Source organism: Rhipicephalus sanguineus, chromosome 10 (assembly GCF_013339695.2).
Source record: "Rhipicephalus sanguineus isolate Rsan-2018 chromosome 10, BIME_Rsan_1.4, whole genome shotgun sequence".
NCBI classification, from domain to species: Eukaryota; Metazoa; Arthropoda; class Arachnida; order Ixodida; family Ixodidae; genus Rhipicephalus; species Rhipicephalus sanguineus.
Window position 1 is genome coordinate 529,796 of NC_051185.1, and position 19,009 is coordinate 548,804.

The 19,009-nt window shown below is 48.3% G+C and overlaps 1 protein-coding gene across 1 annotated transcript in view; it reads right to left on the reverse strand.

Annotated features, from left to right (window-relative positions):
• Positions 1-19,009, reverse strand: part of LOC119372686 (probable ATP-dependent RNA helicase DDX43) — a gene marked incomplete in the record, with an annotated part of 252,672 nt that overhangs the window by 149,644 nt on the left and 84,019 nt on the right. The window contains 2 exon segments of the mRNA XM_037643131.2: positions 5,433-5,551; positions 13,261-13,316. Of these exon segments, the coding sequence (XP_037499059.1) occupies positions 5,433-5,551; positions 13,261-13,316 (175 nt within the window).

Below are 19,009 nucleotides of genomic sequence, written 5' to 3' on the forward strand. Positions count from 1 at the left end.
TGCTCAGGTATTTTTAGTTTTTATGTGTAGTGTAGATGTTTTTATAAAAAACCTAAAAATTGGCCCAGGAAACGTTATTTTCTTTACTTTGAAGGTCTTTATCTAAAAAAATCCTTGTAGCAGAGCGACAAAAATTCCGCATTACGTTCTTCGCATACTTATATACCAAACTGCCGAATCTTATATTTATGTAACTTTTCAGTAAAGAGATACGATCGGGCTAAGTTCAAGAAAACACCGAACAATGGAAACTTCTGACGACAATTAAAAAAAACATTTTTTATATTTCTTAAACTTTGTCCACTTATTCTCCTCCATATCAGCTTTCACAATCACTGAAAACATATTGCATAATTTCGTTGCACTAAAAGTAACGGCCCCTTCATCGAGACCCTTAGGCAAGGATTGGCAATTCTGACTTCTTGCCCAGCAAGTGTATAAAATGCAGGCAGGAATGACTTTCTTTTTATTAAAAGGCCAGCAGTACCGAAAAAGGTGTCGTCAGCACTGAAGACGTTAATAATGAAATTATTTGGTCACTGCAGCGGCCACGAGCGCGGGGCTGCCAAGCAGGCGCGTGCGCACCCGAGATGCTCGTTGTAAGAGACAGCTCATTGAGAGCTCGTTTTCCCGTACTCAGACCGATTTAGTACGAAACAGCAACACCTCTTGGGTGACTTGAACGCACGTGCACTGGAGCTTTGCTATTCTATCCGCCCTCTGTTCGCATCGCAGCTGGGCGCTGATAACATGGCGGAAATGGAAGCAAGATGAAAACTCTATAAGGCAGCCAGGAGCACTCACTCCATGCACGCTGTTGCCAGAAAAACTGCGCTGTGCCAGTTGCGATCAGTGGAAAGCATGAACGTGGCACTCCAGTGGCAAAGAAAAATATGGAATGTGAAAGGAAAGAAAAGCAAAACTATCGGTAACCGGATGCGCTTGCCTATTTAATCTTAGATGTCGGCAGCAGATGTCCTGAACTGGTCGCGCGTTCGGTCCGCTGTTCACACTTCATTCGGCGCCGATAGTTCTTGTGCTTTGCTCTTACTGTACTCCTCCTGTGCGTCTCATGACGAGAAAGTATAGCTCTGAATCAGTGTATTGTGGAGACTACCTTTCGAAACACAAGAAGCTTAAAGAAGTACTGACACTAATTTTTAAAAATTTCGGCTTGTTGCTCTAAATAAAAATATTGGTGTCGAGAAACCTAATACGACTATTGTGGTGCCTGGGAATGCATCGTATATATTTTAATTAGCGTCACCTTAAAAAGACACTTTCGGTTTCGATATCGAGGGGGTGGCTTCTCAGTGACGTTTCATAGCAGTGTGAAGTCACGGGGATACACAAACTCGCGCCGCACTAGCGGCAAATCCGTCATCTGCTCGTGGTGCACATAAACAACGATGAGTGAACTGTTGTCCAGTGATCCTGACAGTGATTTCTACGATTTAGGCTGCATGCAGGACACAGAACTTGCAAACTCGGAGGAACTGTCTTGACTCGTCGGGATAATGTCCTTGCAGTGGGGCTGGCTTGCAGATGCTCAGCGACAAAAACATCAAAGTCAAATTAAAATATTTTATACGTGTTCTCCGACTCCGGTGTGTGGCCAACGTTGATACTGCATACCAACGAAGCAAAAAATGTCCCTTTTCCGATGTCTCAGAATCGTGTCAGTACTCCTTTAATTATTGCAAAGAAGCCAAAATTTCGCAAGAGTTACCGACCTAGAGATCAATGCTTTGAAGAAATGTTTAACACCCGAAAGATCAGTGACTGTCAGTGAGACGGACTACTTGTGCTACGCGTGCTTTTGCTACGACTGCTATGAAAGATCTTCACGGAACGCGCAGTTGAATGATGACATTCTTATGCCCCCTGAAAAAGAAATCGACGTCGTTAACCAGATCACTGAGACTACCGGTGCACATGCGTTCAAGTCACCCGAGAGATGTTGCTGCTTCGAACTCAGTCTGAGGACGCGAAAATGAGCTCTTACAACGAGCATCTCGGGTGCGCACGCGCCTGCTTGGCAGCCCCGCGCTCGTGGCCGCTGCAGTGACCAAATAATTTCAATATTAACGTCTTCAGTGCCGATGACACCTTTTTCGGTACTGCTGGACTTTTAATAAAAACAAAGTCATTCCTGCCTGCATTTTATACACTTGTTGGACAAGGAGTCGGAATTGCCAATCCTTGCCTAAGGGTCTCATTGAAGGGGCCGTTACTTTTAGTGCAAGGAAATTATGCAATATGTTTTCAATGATTGTGAAAGCTGATGTGGAGGAGAATAAGTGGACAAAGTTTAAGAAATATAAAAAATAGGGTTTTTTTTTTAATTGTCGTCAAAGTTTCCATTGTTCGGTGTTTTCTTGAACTTAGCCCGATTGTATCTCTTTACTGAAAAGTTATGTAAATATAAGATTCGGCAGTTTGGTAGATAAGTATGCGAAGAACGTAATGCAGAATTTTTGTCCCTCTGCCACAAGGACTTTTTTAGATAAAGACCTTCAAAGTAAAGAAAATAACGTTTCCTGGGCCAATTTTTAGGTTTTTTATAAAAACGTCTACACTACACATAAAAACTAAAAATACCTGAGCAGAAGCAAAAACATGCATATATCTAGTTAAAAAAATTTCAGCTACCTAACTTTAATATATTTCGTGCAATTCATAATGAAAGTTGGCCAAAACAGCAGAGCGGATGAGCGCCCCACTCCACCTCTTCGTCATTATTGATTTCCCGTGCTTCGAAAAAATTTTTGTCCGGCAAAAAAATTGCGGATCTCTTCTTTCCACTCATCAGGCAATAATATATAAAATTTTGAAATAAATTTAAGAGGTCGACCAGCCATCGTTTGTTCGATCTTAGTGGAATCACCCTTATGGTCTTTAGTAGCCCGACTGCCGTCTTCTTCACCGTCACGGCTACATGACAGTATTGCCACACACGGTTCACTTTGTATGTTTATGTAACTGGCCTGCTATATGTGTAACCACCGCTCGGCACAGCCTGCGCCAGGATGTCTGGGAACCTTCCCAATTGTTTACGACTTTTTTGATAAGATTGCACACACAATGCAAGCAGTCGAGTTTATTCTAGAACTAATGCGGCCACCAACGATAACCCTGAAATCTTTGATCCTGCATGTATAAAAGCCGACGAGTTGTACCGATGATGTCCAACAGAGTCCACAACAGGGGATGGCAGGTCAACCACCGCCATAGCTCAATTGGTGTAGCATCGGACGCATTATCCAAAGGTTGTAGTTCTAGGATCGGTCCCTAATGGTGGCAAGCTTTTTTCGTCCACTTTATATTTCTTTACATTTACATCATAATTACTACCATTACAGCTAAGCTTTTTTCGTCCACTTTATATTTCTTTACATTTACATCATAATTACTACCATTACAGCTAAAACGTACAAATAATCTCCCCTATACAGTCAAATCTCGTTACAACGAACACCACATTAACGAACATTTCAAATTAACGAACTTTTAAGAAATCCCGTGCCGACTGCTTATAGTTTCAATGTAAAAATATTTCACTACTACGAACTTCAGAATAACGAACATTTCAGAATAACGATCGTTATTTAATTCCCGTGTAATCTTAACAACACCTCAGTACTACGAACTTATATCCCGAAATGCGAGGATTCTTAGATTTCAGTGTATCGGTCATGGCAGTCGGAGCTGTAAGGTAGCAGACGACGCAGCGCGAAGAGCGGACGCCCTCCCTCTAAAACCTGAGATGGCACGGGAGGAGAAAGACGCGGGCGGGGAACTTTTTTTTTTTTCCCGTTCGTTGCGGAGGCGACAACGCATCAGGTTTTGTAAAGGCCCAACCGCATGCATAGCACGCGACTTTCGAGCGAAGGCGACTGCGACAAACGGGCTCCGTCGCGCTGCTCGATTGAAAACTATTGCGCGCACGCAGGCAAATTACAAAAAAGAATTACAGAGTAGACGAATGACATGCCAAATTTATTACTGTCTTGTTTGAGATAAAGATGCCATAAAAGCGTTTCGGGACTTCCTTTTTTCGCAATCTTATGTTTAACCGCGGCAGTAGTATCTGCTGTGATCCCATGGGGCGCCCGGAAGCGTACGCTGCCTACGCTACGTCGCACTTTTTTGTAAACAGCGTTATGTCGGGGTTAGTCCACGAGGCGCATCTCGACAACGTTTCCTCTTGCTGTCATAGAACGTTTAAGAAAAGCCGCAGCGCCTCACATCGTTGCTTCGCAGGGAGAAGGGCTACCTCACACGACGACGATGTTGACATTGCAGCAAGCTACCACCAATGCAGCAAGCTACCACCGAAACATCAAAACGAACCGTCGATCATAAATAACGACAAAATACGGCCGCTGCCTCGCTCTTCGCGTGAGATGGGGCTGTAAATAAGGTAGTCTATAACTTGCATTCCTTGAAGTACGCGCCGATTGGAAGCATCACGAGCAAATTGCAACCGAAGCAAGGGTCAGAGATGCTGCCATGTTGTTGGATATCGCTCACTTCCGGGCGACAAGCGATGTTTTCTGGCTTTCCAGAAACCTGGGATGCTATCGCGGAACGATTCTATTTCAGATTCCAATGCCTTTCGTGCTTTTCGCGCTTGGCCAGTGGTCAGAACGACGGTCCGTCCGCGTTATCAGCGCGATCAGCCAGCCGTGTGGAATCGGAAATAGCATCGTTTCGCGATTGCACCCCTGCGACAAGCGACGGCGATGGATGGCCCTCCGCGACAGCAAATCCTGTCGGCCGTCGCTCGAAACTCGCGTGCATGCAGTTGGGCCTTAAAGGATTGCAGCGATGACATGGACGACGATGTCACGGTAGCACCCGAAGATCGCGACGAGTCCGTGTCGGCCACAGATGCGTTGGACTACTTGAGGAAACTCCGCATATTCATAGAAAAAGCGGAACAGCGACCGAAGCGGCGGATAAAAATGCGGACGGTCTAGAATCGTTCGTGACGCAGAGTTTGTGCTGCACCCGTCAAAAAAACGATCACGGACTATTTCAAATAAACGTGCCTTGTCTGACGTTCACGTGTGCATTGTTGTGAGAAACGAGTTCAAGGACGTACCGTTGCAAAGGTAGGACGTTTGCGTTACTGAAATTCTATTGTTATGGTAAATTTTTGGGCTTTCACTATAACGACCTTTCAGAATAACGGACATTTTTCCGCGGTCCCCTGAAGTTCGTTATACCGAGATTTCACTGTACCTTCCTTGGGCTTCATTGTCTGTTGGTTTCACTAGGTTTTGTTGACAAAGAAACGAGCCCATGATCCATTCCCCTTCTTTCGTTACTACACAGAATACCACAACGGACCCAAAGCAACACTGTTTGCAGAACTGCAGGCAAGGATTCAGTTAACCCCAGCCAAGAATAACAAGATTTGCACTCACACTGGCTGGCTGTCAATGTGGATCATGGCTGGCAAGAGGAAAGCCAGAGTTTTTCCAGTGCCTGTTTGTGCAATACCAATGAGGTCTTGACCTTGAAGCAGAATGGGCCAGGCTTGACTCTAGAAGAAGCAGATTAGTCGGGAAAGTTTGCCATTTCAGGCATTTTAGATAATGATCCTCGTGCATGATCACAGATTAGAGGATCCTGTGAACATAAAATTATGACAGACTATCTCATGATATTATTACCATCAATAAAATCAGCATTCAAGCAATGCAGTAAGGAACTGTATTACTGAAGATTCCTTTGATATATGTGCTAGTCGCTGTGACATTTCCACTGCTCAAAGGTTTGATACCAATCCTTTGATATCATTGTTCAGTTATTCTTGATGACGTAAGGCTTCGTTATGCTACAGAGACCCACTTACAAAATGTACAAATGGGTAAATTTATTTTACCCATTTTTCCACACTGTTAGCTGCAATGAAATTTATTTTCCTTCCTTCAGAGCCTGATGCAACCCAAGTCTACTTCCATGAGTCTTTCTTTTTATTTTTATTGAAATAGAAAATAAATGAAGAACTTGTTGTCACTACTGCTTGGTGACAGCTACCCCTTTCCACATAGTTGTTAGGGAAAAAAATAAACAAAATTATTATATATAATATATACATGTACATAATACAGTCCTACAAGTTCAAGAACTCTCGTTTCAACACAGGACACATACGGTCACGGTGCAGTCCTTCAATATAATCCGCTCAATAATTATCGCAAATATTGGTGTCTTCAAAAAAAGGTTGGAGCACTTTCATTGCTTTGCGGTTTATCCTAGACAGCCATGGGCCTAGTATTGTCGCCAACGAAAACGTTCGCTCAAGAGTCCAGCGTGTGAAGTTCCTGTTCGAGTCGCTGCCTCTCATCCGTGCTCTCCATGGCCTCTAAAAACAAATGGGAAAGAGGGGAATGTCCACCTAATGACCTTCTCCTCGGAGTGGTGCATCTCACTTCTTGAGGTATGAAAGTCTTGTAATCTAATGTGGTTCTGGAGAGAGTGGAAAACTTGCACCAGCTTCTGCAGCCCTCGCTGAAACATATCTCTGCGGTGGGATTCTGGAAATTTTAGGGGCGTAGCTCCTCTTAGTCTAACCTTGTCACGTCTCCGCTGTCCGGCGTAAACGACAGTATCTCCCGTATAATGCAATAAATAGCGCTGTCTCATAGAAGTTCATACAAACTGCAGTTCAGGGACAATATTCTAGATGGCGCTGTACACAATCTGTGTCGTCATCACCATTTCTCGTCTCATTTCCTAGATGGCATTGGTCCAATAGAATTGTGTGCAATATGACGCTTGTCTGAATCGACACTAGATGGCGCTAGAAGTGCCGCTACTCTCCGATTGGCTGCTGCGTGGGCTGCGCGGGAATCTAGCGCCTCTCTCATTCTCCTGGATCGTCGGCGTACGTGTCGGATCGTTGGTGGAGCATGAACGATGCGCAGCAGCGGGCGCTCGCTTGGCTGCAGCCAGGCGGATCCCGAGACGGTGCGCGCCAAGGACGCCGCTGCGAAACGGGCTCAACGAGAAGCGGATTCCGAGACCATGATTGCTTCAGGAGCTTCGCCCAAGCTCATCATTCACCCGTGGATATGCTTTAATTTTTTAATGTCCTCCCTAATGAGTGAGCACAGCTTACTGTGTTTCAGCTTGTAATAGATGGGCGAGTTGAAGCAGTCATCGTAATGGGGTTCCACCAGGCGTTGCGCAAGTGCTTTACATTAATTTTATCTTTATTTACTTTGCTTTGTCATAAACCAGAATCACTCAAAGATTGAAAGCATTTTAAAGCAAAACAATTAGCATACAGAATGTACTCATTTAGCCATCTAAAGGAAATCTTGGTGATATTGTCACGTGGTCATGACGTCGACGAAGACAGCAGTCGGCGTTTTCAAGATGAAACTGTTTATTTGGCCGAACTTGTGGCCGGGAAACGGAAAGTTAATTTACAGCAATACACACGGTATGCACTGATAGCGGCATACAGAGCGTCGACCGTCGATCAACTGACAAGCGGTGAAGCGCATCGGCATTTAAACATGTGCCGTCGAATATTCCAGCGTTATCGTTGGCTGTCATGCAAATTCTAGAATAAGCTCGAGTGTGCGCGTCTTGCGCGCAATCTTAACAGAACAATCTACAATGATCGCAAAGCTTCTCGAACAATGAGGCGCGGTTCGCGCTGAGCGTTGCTGACAGTCTTTGTGGCCGAAAACCGAATACAGCAAAAGTGATAAAGAAACGCACGTGGCAATGCCCCCTCTGAAAAAGCATCGTCCCGATGCTTAAAACAGAACACGGGGAGGGGGGGGGGGGTGGCCAATACATGTAACAATAAATAACAAGAATAAAGCAACAAAGTACAATAAACAATAAGCACAAGCAAGAAAGTACAATAATAAAGCCAAATGACAGTCCTCAGATTCGCTAACACGCGTAATATGGTTTGAGGCGCACGACATGGACGACTTCAGGTCGTGCACGGCGCCGCTGAGAGTTCGTAATGCTGTCAGGGACCTCGTAGTTGAGTGCGCCGAGGCGTCAAAGTACCCTGTACCGTCCGAAGTATCGTAGAAGAAGCTTCTCAACACGGTGACCGTGTATGGGCGTCCATACCCATACACAGTCACCGTGTTGGTATTCCATGTGGCGTCGTCGAAGGTTGTAGCGGCGGCTGTCAGTCGTCTGCTGGTTCTTGATCCGTAGGCGGGCAAGCTGTCGTGCTTCTTCGGCGCACTGTGGGTAGGTGGTCACGTCGATGTTTTCCTCGTCGGTCACGTTTGGTAACATGGCGTCGAGCGTCGTTGCCGGGCTCCGTCCGTAGACCAACTTGTATGGCGTCATCTGTGTCGTTTCTTGTACGGTCATGTTGTACGCGAAGGTCACGTATGGAAGGATGGTGTCCCATGTCTTGTGTTCGACGTCGACGTACATGGCCAGCATGTCGGCGATGGTCTTATTTAGACGCTCGGTGAGGCCATTAGTCTGCGGGTAGTAGGCGGTGGTGCGGCGGTGGTTCGTCTCGCTGTATTTGAAGATCGCCTGAGTTAGGTCCGCAGTAAAGGCGGTACCTCTGTCTGTGATGAGGACCTCTGGGGCGCCATGACGCAAGACGATGTGCTCCACGAAGAACTTGTGGAAGAACTGGTGGGTCGACGGGGGCACGGGACAGGCAGTCGGCGTCGGAGTGTTTCCTTCCGGACTTGTACACGACGGTAACGTCAAACTCTTGAAGTCTTAGGCTCCACAGTGCGAGGTGACCTGAAGAGTCCTTCAAGTTAGCTAGCCAACACAAGGCATGATGGTCGCTCACAACTTTGGAGGGCCTGCCGTAGAGGTAGGGGCGAAACTTTGACGTAGCCCAGATGATGGCGAGGCACTCCTTTTCTGTTGTGGAATAGTTGGCCTCTGCTTTAGACAGCAACCGGCTAGCATAACTGATAACCCTTTCCAGTCCACCCGTCCGCTGCACAAGGACAGCGCCGAGTCCTACGCTGCTTGCATCGGTGTGAATCTCCGTATCGGCGTATTCGTCGAAATGCACAAGTATCGGAGGTGTCTGCAGGCGTTGTGAGTTCATGAAATGTTTCGACTTGCGCTGTTTGCCACCTGAATTCGACGTCAGTCTTCGTGAGCTGCGTTAGTGGCTCGGCTATCCATGAAAAGTCTTTGACAAAGCGTCTGTAATAGGCGCACAAGCCGAGAAATCGGCGCACGGCCTTGTTGTCGGTGGGTGGCGGGAAAGCGGCGATGGCAGCTGTCTTCTGTGAGTCTGGGAGCACTCCAGTCTTGCTGATCACGTGACCCAAAAACAAGAGCTCCTGGTACGCGAAGCGGCACTTTTCTGGCTTCAGGGTGAGCCCGGAGTTCTTGATTGCTTGAAGTACGGATTGAAGTCTCTGGAGGTGTTCGTCGAAGTTCGAGGAAAACACAACGACATCGTCCAAGTAAACAAGGCAAGTCTGCCACTTCAAGCCAGCTAATACAGTATCCATGACTCGTTGCAAAGTCGCAGGTGCCGAGCAAAGACCAAAGGGCATGACCTTGAACTCGAACAGGCCGTCCGGTGTTATGAAGGCAATCTTTTCTCGGTCTCTCTCGTCGACTTTGATTTGCCAGTAGCCGGTCTTGAGGTCCATCAAAGAAAAGTACTTCACATTGTGGAGTCGATCTAGGGCATCGTCTATACGTAGGAGAGGGTACACGTCCTTTTTCGTGATTTTGTTCAGGCGACGATAATCAACGCAGAAACGTAGGGTCCCATCCTTCTTCTTCACTAACCCCACCGGTGACGCCCACGGACTCTTTGAAGGCTGGATGATGTCGTCGCGTAGCATTTCATCAACTTGTTTCTTTATGGCCTCACGTTCTCGCGTCGAAACTCTGTACGGGCACTGACGAAGTGGCCTGGTACTTTCTTCTCTTATGATGCGATGTCTTGCAATCAGTGTCTGCCGAAGTCTGGACAACAATGAAAAGCAGTCCTTGTATTGCAGGAGCAGGGTTTTGAGCTGGTCTTGCTTGACCTTCGGAAGGCTCGGGTTGACATCGAAATCTGGTTCGGGACCTCGACTCGTCGAAGCAGGTTCGGCAGCATCGAAGAGGGCGAAAGCATCACTGGCGGCTACACATTCTTCGATGTAGGCTACCGTCGTACCAATGTTGAGGTGCCTATATTCGTGGCTGAAGTTTGTCAGCACTACCTTTGCTTTACCGTCACGCAGCTCAGCTATACCTCGTGCGACACAAATTTGAGGGTTCAGGAGTAGGTGCTGATCGCCCTCGATGACGCCTTCAAGGTACGCAGGTTTTTTGGTGCCAACGGAAATAATGACGTGGAACGCGGCGGAATGGTCACCTGCTCTTCTATCACATTCAATGCATGGTTCCCTGGCGTCGTGCGGGGCGGGAGCGCTTTATCTGAGGTTAGTGTTATCGACTCAGACCTCAGGTCGATGACGGCGCCGTGTTCACTTAGGAAGTCCATTCCAAGTATTACATCCCTGGAGCAGTTTTGTAGGATTACAAAGCTCGCAGGAAAAGTCCGGTTATTCATGGTGACTCGCGCCGTGCAGACACCAATCGGCGTTATCAGGTGGCCTCCAGCTGTCCGGATTTCGGGTCCGCTCCAAGCGGTCTTTACTTTCTTCAGCTTGGTGGCGAATGGCCCACTGACAACGGAAAAGTCGGCCCCAGTGTCGACGAGAGCGGTGACGTTGTGGCCGTCGATGAGAATGGTGAGGACGCTAGTTCGTCGTCCTGCGTTGCGGTTGGGTCGCGGCGTCGGGTCACGGCTGCGTTGGTATGTTCCGCTGCTTCCATGTTGCGTCGTCGGGTCTTCTTCGGTCCGTGAGCTTTCGTCGGCAGGGCTTCGTCTGCTTCGCGTCGTGTTCTGCAGGTCTCGTCGCGTTGTCATCGGCGGCAGCCGCGGAGGATCTTCGGCATTTCGTCGTACAGCAACCGCACCTCCATCGGTTGCTGCCCTTAGTTTCCCGGATACGGGCTAGGCGACCAGCCCCGCTTTGGGCCAGTGTACTGCCAGCAGTGCGGTGACATGTAGCGGCCCGGCAAAGGCAAGCGGGAAGGTCGTCGTTCTTGCCACTGTGTTCCGGTGAGGTAATCATCGATGTCGCGAGGCCGTTCGGCTGGCTGCGGGCGCGGCGCGTTGACGGCGAATCCTCGAAGCCCCATCTGTCGGTACTGACAGCGGCGGTACGTGTGGCCGGCCTCCCCGCAGTGGTAGCAGAGCGGGCGGCTGTCAGGGGCACGCCAAACGTCGGTCTTCCTCGGCGTGTATAGCTGGCCGGCTGGCGGGCGGTATGACGTCGGTGGTGCCTGGCGGCGGAACTGCTGGGGTGGCACGGCGTCTTGACGTGGGCGAGGAGAGGGGGCTTTCCGTCGGGCTGCAGCAGCATAGCTCACTGCTTGCAGCTGCGGCTGCACTGACTCGGGGGTGCCCACACTGCTGGATTTCCTCTCGGACGATGTCAGCGATCGAGGCAACTTCAGGCTGTGGTAAGGGTAACAGCTTGCGCAGTTCTTCCCGCACGATCGCTCGGATCGTTTCACACAGGTCGTCGGAGTCGACGGCACGAACAGCTGGGCTGTCTTGAATCGATCGGCGATTATACTGGCGGTTGCGCATTTCCAGCGTCTTCTCAATCGTCGTCGCCTCTTAGATGAATTCTTGGACTGTCGAGGGTGGGTTCCGCAACAGCCCAGCGAAGAGCTCTTGCTTTACCCCTCGCATGAGCAACCTGACTTTCTTGTCCTCAGGCATGGCTGGGTCAGCGTGGCGGAACAGCCTGGTCATTTCCTCTCCAAAGATGGCAATGCTTTCATTTGGAAGTTGTACCCGTGTCTCTAGCAAGGCTGCGGCCCTTTCTTTTCTGACGATGCTTGCAAACGTCTCCAGGAAAGCGCTGCGAAAGGCGTCCCAAGTTCGAAGAGTAGACTTCCGATTCTCGAACCAGGTCCTTCAAGGTAAAAGTAAACGTGGCTCAGCTTGTCCTCGGAGTCCCAGTTGTTGAATGTTGAGACCCTTTCGAAAGTCTCAAGCCAGGTTTCCGGGTCTTCGAATGACGACCCGCGGAAGGTTGGCGACTCCTTGGGCTGCCGGAGTAGGATCGGCGCAGGCTGCACGGGGTCGGTCATCGTCGCTGCCGTCGGTATTGGGACTTGGGGCTGCCTGGTTTGTTCGGGAAGGAGCCCGTGCTCTGGCTGTAGTCCCTTCTGCCTGTGGCTTGTTCGACGATGCAGGTTTTCTTCGCCGTCGTCCTCCTCGCGGCTTGGGCTTGGGTAAGCGCTTCGTGGGGGCGTCCGGATCATGGAAGAAGCAGCACCTCCACCAGATGTCACGTGGTCGTGACGTCGACGAAGACAGCAGTCGGCGTTTTCAAGATGAAACTGTTTATTTGGCCGAACTTGTGGCCAGGAAACGGAACGTTAATTTACAGCAATACACACGGTATGCACTGATAGCGGCCTACAGAGCGTCGACCGTCGATCAACTGACAAGCGGTGAAGCGCGTCGGCATTTAAACATGTGCCGTCGATTATTCCAGCGTTATCAATGGCTGTCGTGCAAATTCTAGAATAAGCTCGAGTGTGCGCGTCTTGCGCGCAATCTTAACAAAACGATCTACAATGATCACAAAGCTTCTCGAAGAATGAGGCGCGGTTCGCGCCGAGCGTTGCTGACAGTCTTTGTGGCCGAAAACCGAATACAGCAAAAGTGATAAAGAAACGCATGTGGCAATATGCCCCACCAGGGTAGGGTGGCTAACTTCTAGCCACTCTAACCAGGTTCTCAATAAATGCACAAAGAAAAATCCCAAGTCTTTTCAATGGAACGTCTGGTTTTCTGTGTGCATACCTATGTGTCTACATGTGCCACACTAGCACTAGACATTCTGAAATAAATTAAAAGCATGTAAAGAAAAACCTTATGTCTAACCCACAATAAATGTACTGCATAATGCAGCTATCATAACTGAATATTCATGCTTTGAAGCATTATGGCAACTTAATTATTTAATGTGCCAGTTCTATGTGCTCCAGTGCATTTTAAAAAGTACCTGCAAATTACAGCTTGCTATCCCAATTCTTTTGGTATAGCAATAAAATACTTAGAAAGCTATGCTGTATATGTGTGCATGATAAATCATATCCAGTACAGCACCAATAAAAGTGGAAATGCAGGTGTTGAGTTTCCTAGTTCACGGACATTGTATTCATTAAGGGAAAGAGAAGTGCTGCCCTCACCTGAATCGGAGATGGCTTCAGAAACTGGTTCTTGTAAATTTCATTCAAGATTTCCGCTGTAAAAAAGAATTTCAAGTGCACTTAGTGTGTTGAAAATTAAATGCAGGAAATGTCCATTGACATGGGGAGCAGGTTCATAGATATTTAAGAAAGAAAAGAATCTCATGAGAAAAGTGTGTGGCATGCTTGCATAAACAAAATTGGCTGCCACTGTACATTTCTCGTTTTTCAGAAATTCTGGCACCGACGTCGGGTGTCGGCGTCAGCAGCGTTGGTTGTGAGCGAAAAATCACGAGAGATGCCAACAATCAGTGATGCTACTGTGGACTTCTGATTTGGAGCAATTTTTGAAGCAGCAAAATTTCCGTTTTGGAGCACTTTGGAGCAGCAAAACTTTTCATCTTGGAGCACTTTGGAGCAGATAATTTTGCATGTGGGAGCACTCTGGAGCAGCAAATTTTACATCCTGGAGTGCACTACAGCAGCATATTGCATTAACATTCAAGCCCCTGAATATTATTATGGGGCTCTTATGAAGGCTAGAAATATTTCGATTCATTGCAAATCTCATGGAAAAAATCATCTGAGGAGAACTCCATACTTCACTCGCTAATGAAAAAATTAAGAGCTCATGCAGTTGAGTGTTCTGGATTAACCTCTTCAGCGATTATTTTCGACACTAACAAATAAACAGAAATCCGGATCAATAATATTGCATTTTATGAAATAACACTCTAAATACACCTATGTGGCTATCAGCAGATGTGGTAGACAAACGCCGTGATGTACAGCAGTGCCTCAATGCCAAAGAGCCCCACTCTCCCTAATGCATTCCCCTAAGAAAACTCCAAGGCGAAAGCCAGGTTCTTTTTCTTCTCGATCGATGTGTGCTGACCCTCCCCCTCCCTCTCTGCATGCTTTCTGCACCTCACCTGGTTTTGCGCTAGCTCCATGATCGGCGCACCGATCACGGAAGCAGTGTAAAGCGACAATGTACTGTGATGACGTCATCACGTGACATCACGATATGACACCTTGATGATGTCACAAGTTTTGACTATCTATGACGTGATGATGACGCCATCACATGATGATTATTTTTTGCATCAATCGATTGACGCCGCCGACGGTCAATTTTCGTGTTTGATAAACACTCTAAGGGTTATAGGGGTTACTTAGTAACGAACAGATCCGCGCGTGCGAAACTGCCCAGTCTTTGGATCACACAGCACACTAGAGGAGTGTAGTTACTCGCTACTAGTGCTACGCAGCAGCCCTAACAGTCAGAGCTGTGACCCCCTATCCCGCGGTTCGCGTAAGTTGCGACCGCGGCAGGTTTCAGGCCAGTGGTAACAGAGACGAGTTCTTTGCCTGACACAGTTTATTGTGCCAAAAGCGCCACCAACGCAACAAAATACAAGGTAAAACGAAGCGGCGGAGAAGTTCCGCACGACAACGTGAAAACAAGAACAAAATGGGAAGCACACGAGATTGAGAGCGATAAGGTTCGACTCGCCTCTCGTGGCTTCGCAGTCCGGCCCTGAGGCAGTAAGTTGCCTCACAATAGACCGGGCGTTGCGCAGGGGGTGATGGCGTCTGGGTGGCTCCCGACTCGATCAAGCTGTGGTCGTCACCGCTGCTCGAGTCGAAAGACAAGGCGGTCCCCAAGAAAGCCGCGCGCGTCTCTTGGGGTTGGAGAGGAGTCTCTCCAGAAAAGGGCAAGGAGGGAAAATGGGGCATCTCGACTTCGGCCAGGGAGCAGGGCGCGAAGGGCTGCGGGAGCGGCACGTGCCCTCTCCCACGCAACCCCCCTCGCCACTGCGCGTACAAACGTAGCGCGAAGCCGAGGTGCCGCCGCGTTGAAGACAATGGGTTGCGTGTGCAACCCCACAGGCTTTCGCATTCATATTGCGTATTGAACGTTAACAGCCTGGCCGTTAACAACCTGGCCTTACATACCAAACTGTCCTCCACCATGTGACATCTGTGCGATGCGCGAAACAGCTTCGCTTATCATCCACTTCACAGAGTGAAAGGGCTCCTCAATTTTTATTTAATTTTTATTGTGATAGCAATTATATGGACACTCTCGGCGGAATTTTGCCGTCACCATTGCCGTAATTTTCCTTATAAAGTCCAATTTAATAACATCACCACGCGCATTCTAGCCGCAGGTAAAAGCTCGTGAGCGCTGGCGACGAACGCGGCTGAAGCGTAGATAAAACTAGCCAGCCGTCTGTCTCCGTCGCACGGAGAGCGCATGAGATAACATCTTCCCGCGTGTGGGCCTGCTGTCGATTGCTCATCAAACAGAGAGGAAACGCCCTGCCCGTCTTTCGTAAGGAGCACGAAGGGGCGCCAGGAAAGCGGGGAGGGGACCGCATCGTTCGAAGGGCGCAGTCGCTTGCGCGCGCGCTATGTCGAGGCATCAGGAGACGGTTCGTAAACTTGCTGTGCTTTCAACACTTACTTTGCGTTTAGATAACTAAGAGCACGAAAACGCTTTGGTTCCTGGAGCGGCCATATTCCCTTAAACCAGCGCTTTGTTGAATTACGCGAGATCGATCCAAAAGAGTTAGCTGCTAGCCTTACTTCGTTGAACAATACAATTTGTTGGTATCGCATTCATTGCTTCGGCCTTAAGCGAAACTGAATTTTTTTTTTAACCGTCAGCTATTGACCCTCGAAAGCGAGGGGCGGACGTGTAACATGGCGTAGCCGTTTCACTGTGGGCCGTCAGCGACGGGCCCGCTACTGACAGCTGCGCATTTGCGGCTGCTCCGACCAGGAGACATGCTTTAATAATGAGATTACATTTTTAAAAAGCAAGCAAAAATTTGAATTCGAACCCTAGCACGGGAGCTCGAAAGGGCAGGGCCTTTTAGGGGGTATTTACCGCAGAGTGATTACGAACCCGGATGTGCTGGTGGAAGGAATTACGAAAAAGCTCTTCTGGATGAAGATCCATGGATAAAGTATATCTGAGGAAAAGTGTCAACGCGTTCCCACCGTTCGCGTGCTCTTGCATAAAAGCGAAGCACGGAAAATTTGATATTGTTCCATATATGTTTTGCTAGTGATCCCATATTTCATTCCTCGATGTCCAGAAACAGAAGTGACAGACATTTTAGCGGCACGCATGTAGTTATTACTGGACATTGCTTTCCTTGCGTGCAGTGCGACGCTTGAAACGAGCTATCAGCCACGTTTCTGGAACAGACGACGTTCACCGATGAATCGCCGTCGCACTTTCTCGCTACCGATAGGCCTAGACGTCACAAGCCTCTGCGGAGAGCGCGTTTTGCTGTCGAGCCGACTTGCAGAACAGAAGCTGCGTAGGCACTCTGCATGGCATCGTGGCTTACTCGGGACGCACGTGCGAGCACTATTTATTCAGCGGAATAATTCTCGGTCCATGGTTGCGACTTTGGCAGCCCCAAGATCAAGCTGCACATGCTTTGACGCACCGGCGGTGCGATTGCCGGTGATAGACAACCCCAAACCTCAGACTTCGGCGCAGTTTGGCGCAATTTTCGTCGATATTATCAGGATGGCGCAGTAAATGCCATTTGGCACACTTTGGCGCAGTTGGCGCAGGAGTGGAATCACTGCAACAATAAAAATCAGGGTCTCGAGCCAGCTCCGCGTGGCAATCAGGTGCTCTACAACAGAGCCATTCCAGTGCTTGAAACTGCTTCGGGGAAAAACCCTATACAGGCATCAACCCAGTGGTGGTGGCAGGCTTCAGTCTTTTGGAGCAGCTCAGGGAGCAGGAATAATTCTGTTCTGGAGCAGCTTTGGAGCACCTTGGAGCATAAAAAGGTGTGTTTTGGAGCAATGCATGTTAGATTTACAGTAGATTTCTAGGGTCAAACATATTTGCTAATTGAAATTTCTAACAGCAGAGCTGTTTAAGCTTTTGTTTCTGCGTCCCGTGTTTGCAATTACTCGGCGGGTATGCGCCAATGAAAGCGGATATGTGCCAAGCAGCTCCTAGCATAGCCATCAGTGCCTAGTGATAGTCAATCTATTATCGATCAATAACCAATAAATTCTAGAAAATTCTTGGATGTGTTAGCATTGCCCAATACATGGACAAAGCCTAGTGATGGTCAATTGATAACCAATCAATAGCAAATTGATAATCAATCAATAACCAATCAACTCTACAAAATGCTTGGATTACGTTAGCCGGACATAAATGCATGACTGATACATTGTGATAACCAATCGATAGCCAGTGAATAACTGATCAATAACTCAAATTTTAGAAAATGCTAGCTAGGAAGGGAAGAAAGAACAGATAGAAAGACAGAGCAAAAAATAGGCATAGAGAGAAAGAGGTAGAAAGAAACAGACACAAAAAAAGTGATAGAAAAAGAGAGCGCAAGCATAGCCATGTATCGTATGTAAGAGACTGCTCCCTATCTTTTTAGTTTTGTTTTATTTCCTTTTTGTATGTGCGTTCTGTCATGCTAGTGTTCGTTGGCCGCCTGAAGGGGCCGCTGAGATCGGCGAGCCTCCCTTCGCTGCGAGGTGCCGAGGCAGAATAAAGGAGGCAGCCCCACTCTACTGCGCTCTGCTGTTTCAAATACAAGAGGATGAGCATGGCTTTGAACTGCTCGAGACAACGCCTGTGCCGCTGGCACAGGAGGAGAAATGCTATACTTTGTGCCTTTGTGCCCGGCACAGCGTTCGACACCCAGTTTCCTCGAATGTGTGGAAATGAGTCCTCGCTGGCTGCGCACACCTTCTGACTTCGTGGAACCATTTGTGCGCGTGTGTGTGTCAACCTGCGCAATTGTGCACTCGGACCTGTGGCTGGCAAAACGAGAGCAAAAAGCGCGGGAAGGACGAGGCAGACAGAGAAGCATGAGCGACGAGAAGAGTCTGCGAAGTGCATGCGATAAGAGCAGTTGTGCGTGTTAGCGGTGCGATTTGAGCGGTTGTGAATATGAGACTTTCTGTTATAAGTTTTGCATTGTAAATAAGTTTTTGATAATTAAATGTAAACTTATTTTTCCCTTTTAACCGTGCGTTGCATATTCTGATCTTATTTTACGGCCCAGCCATCCTGATGCTGAGCAAGAGGTGGGAAAGGGAAGTGATGGTGAGGAGGAGGGAGAGGATAAAGCATGGCATAGTCTCCTATAGTGAAGCACAACAATGGGTGGGAAAGAAAAGTGAGTGTGAGGAGGACAGAAAGAAGAAAGGCAACGCCACCAGCTCCTCTGCTTCCTCAGTCTTCAAACCACTAGTGTGCAGCTGTCACAATTTTATTGCGATAGCCATTATATGGACAGTCTCGACGGGTTTTTGCCATCGCCGTCATGTCCTTCCGGTATAAAGTCCAAATTGATACGATTCCCCCCGCGCATTGTATGTTCTACCGCGGGTAAAAGCGTATGAGCGGGGGTGACGAACGCGGCTGAAGCAGAGTTCAAACGAGCCGGCCCATTCCCGTCGCTCGGAGGGTGCATGCGATAACATCACCACCCCGTTTCCTGCGAAGCAGGCAGGAAACGCACCGCCCGTCTTTAACGAGCCTTAAAAGATGCAAGGGGGGGGGGGTGTCGCCCGAGGAGTAACTTTGAACTTTGAATCGAGGGCGCAGTCGCGATCGCTGGCGCGCCCTATCTTGAAAGCCATCACAGGGCGGCTCGTATACCCTTCTACGTGCTGTGCTCTCAACGCCAAGTGACTATGCGGAGAGCATTGCTCCCTGGAACGGCTGTATTCTTTTACACCA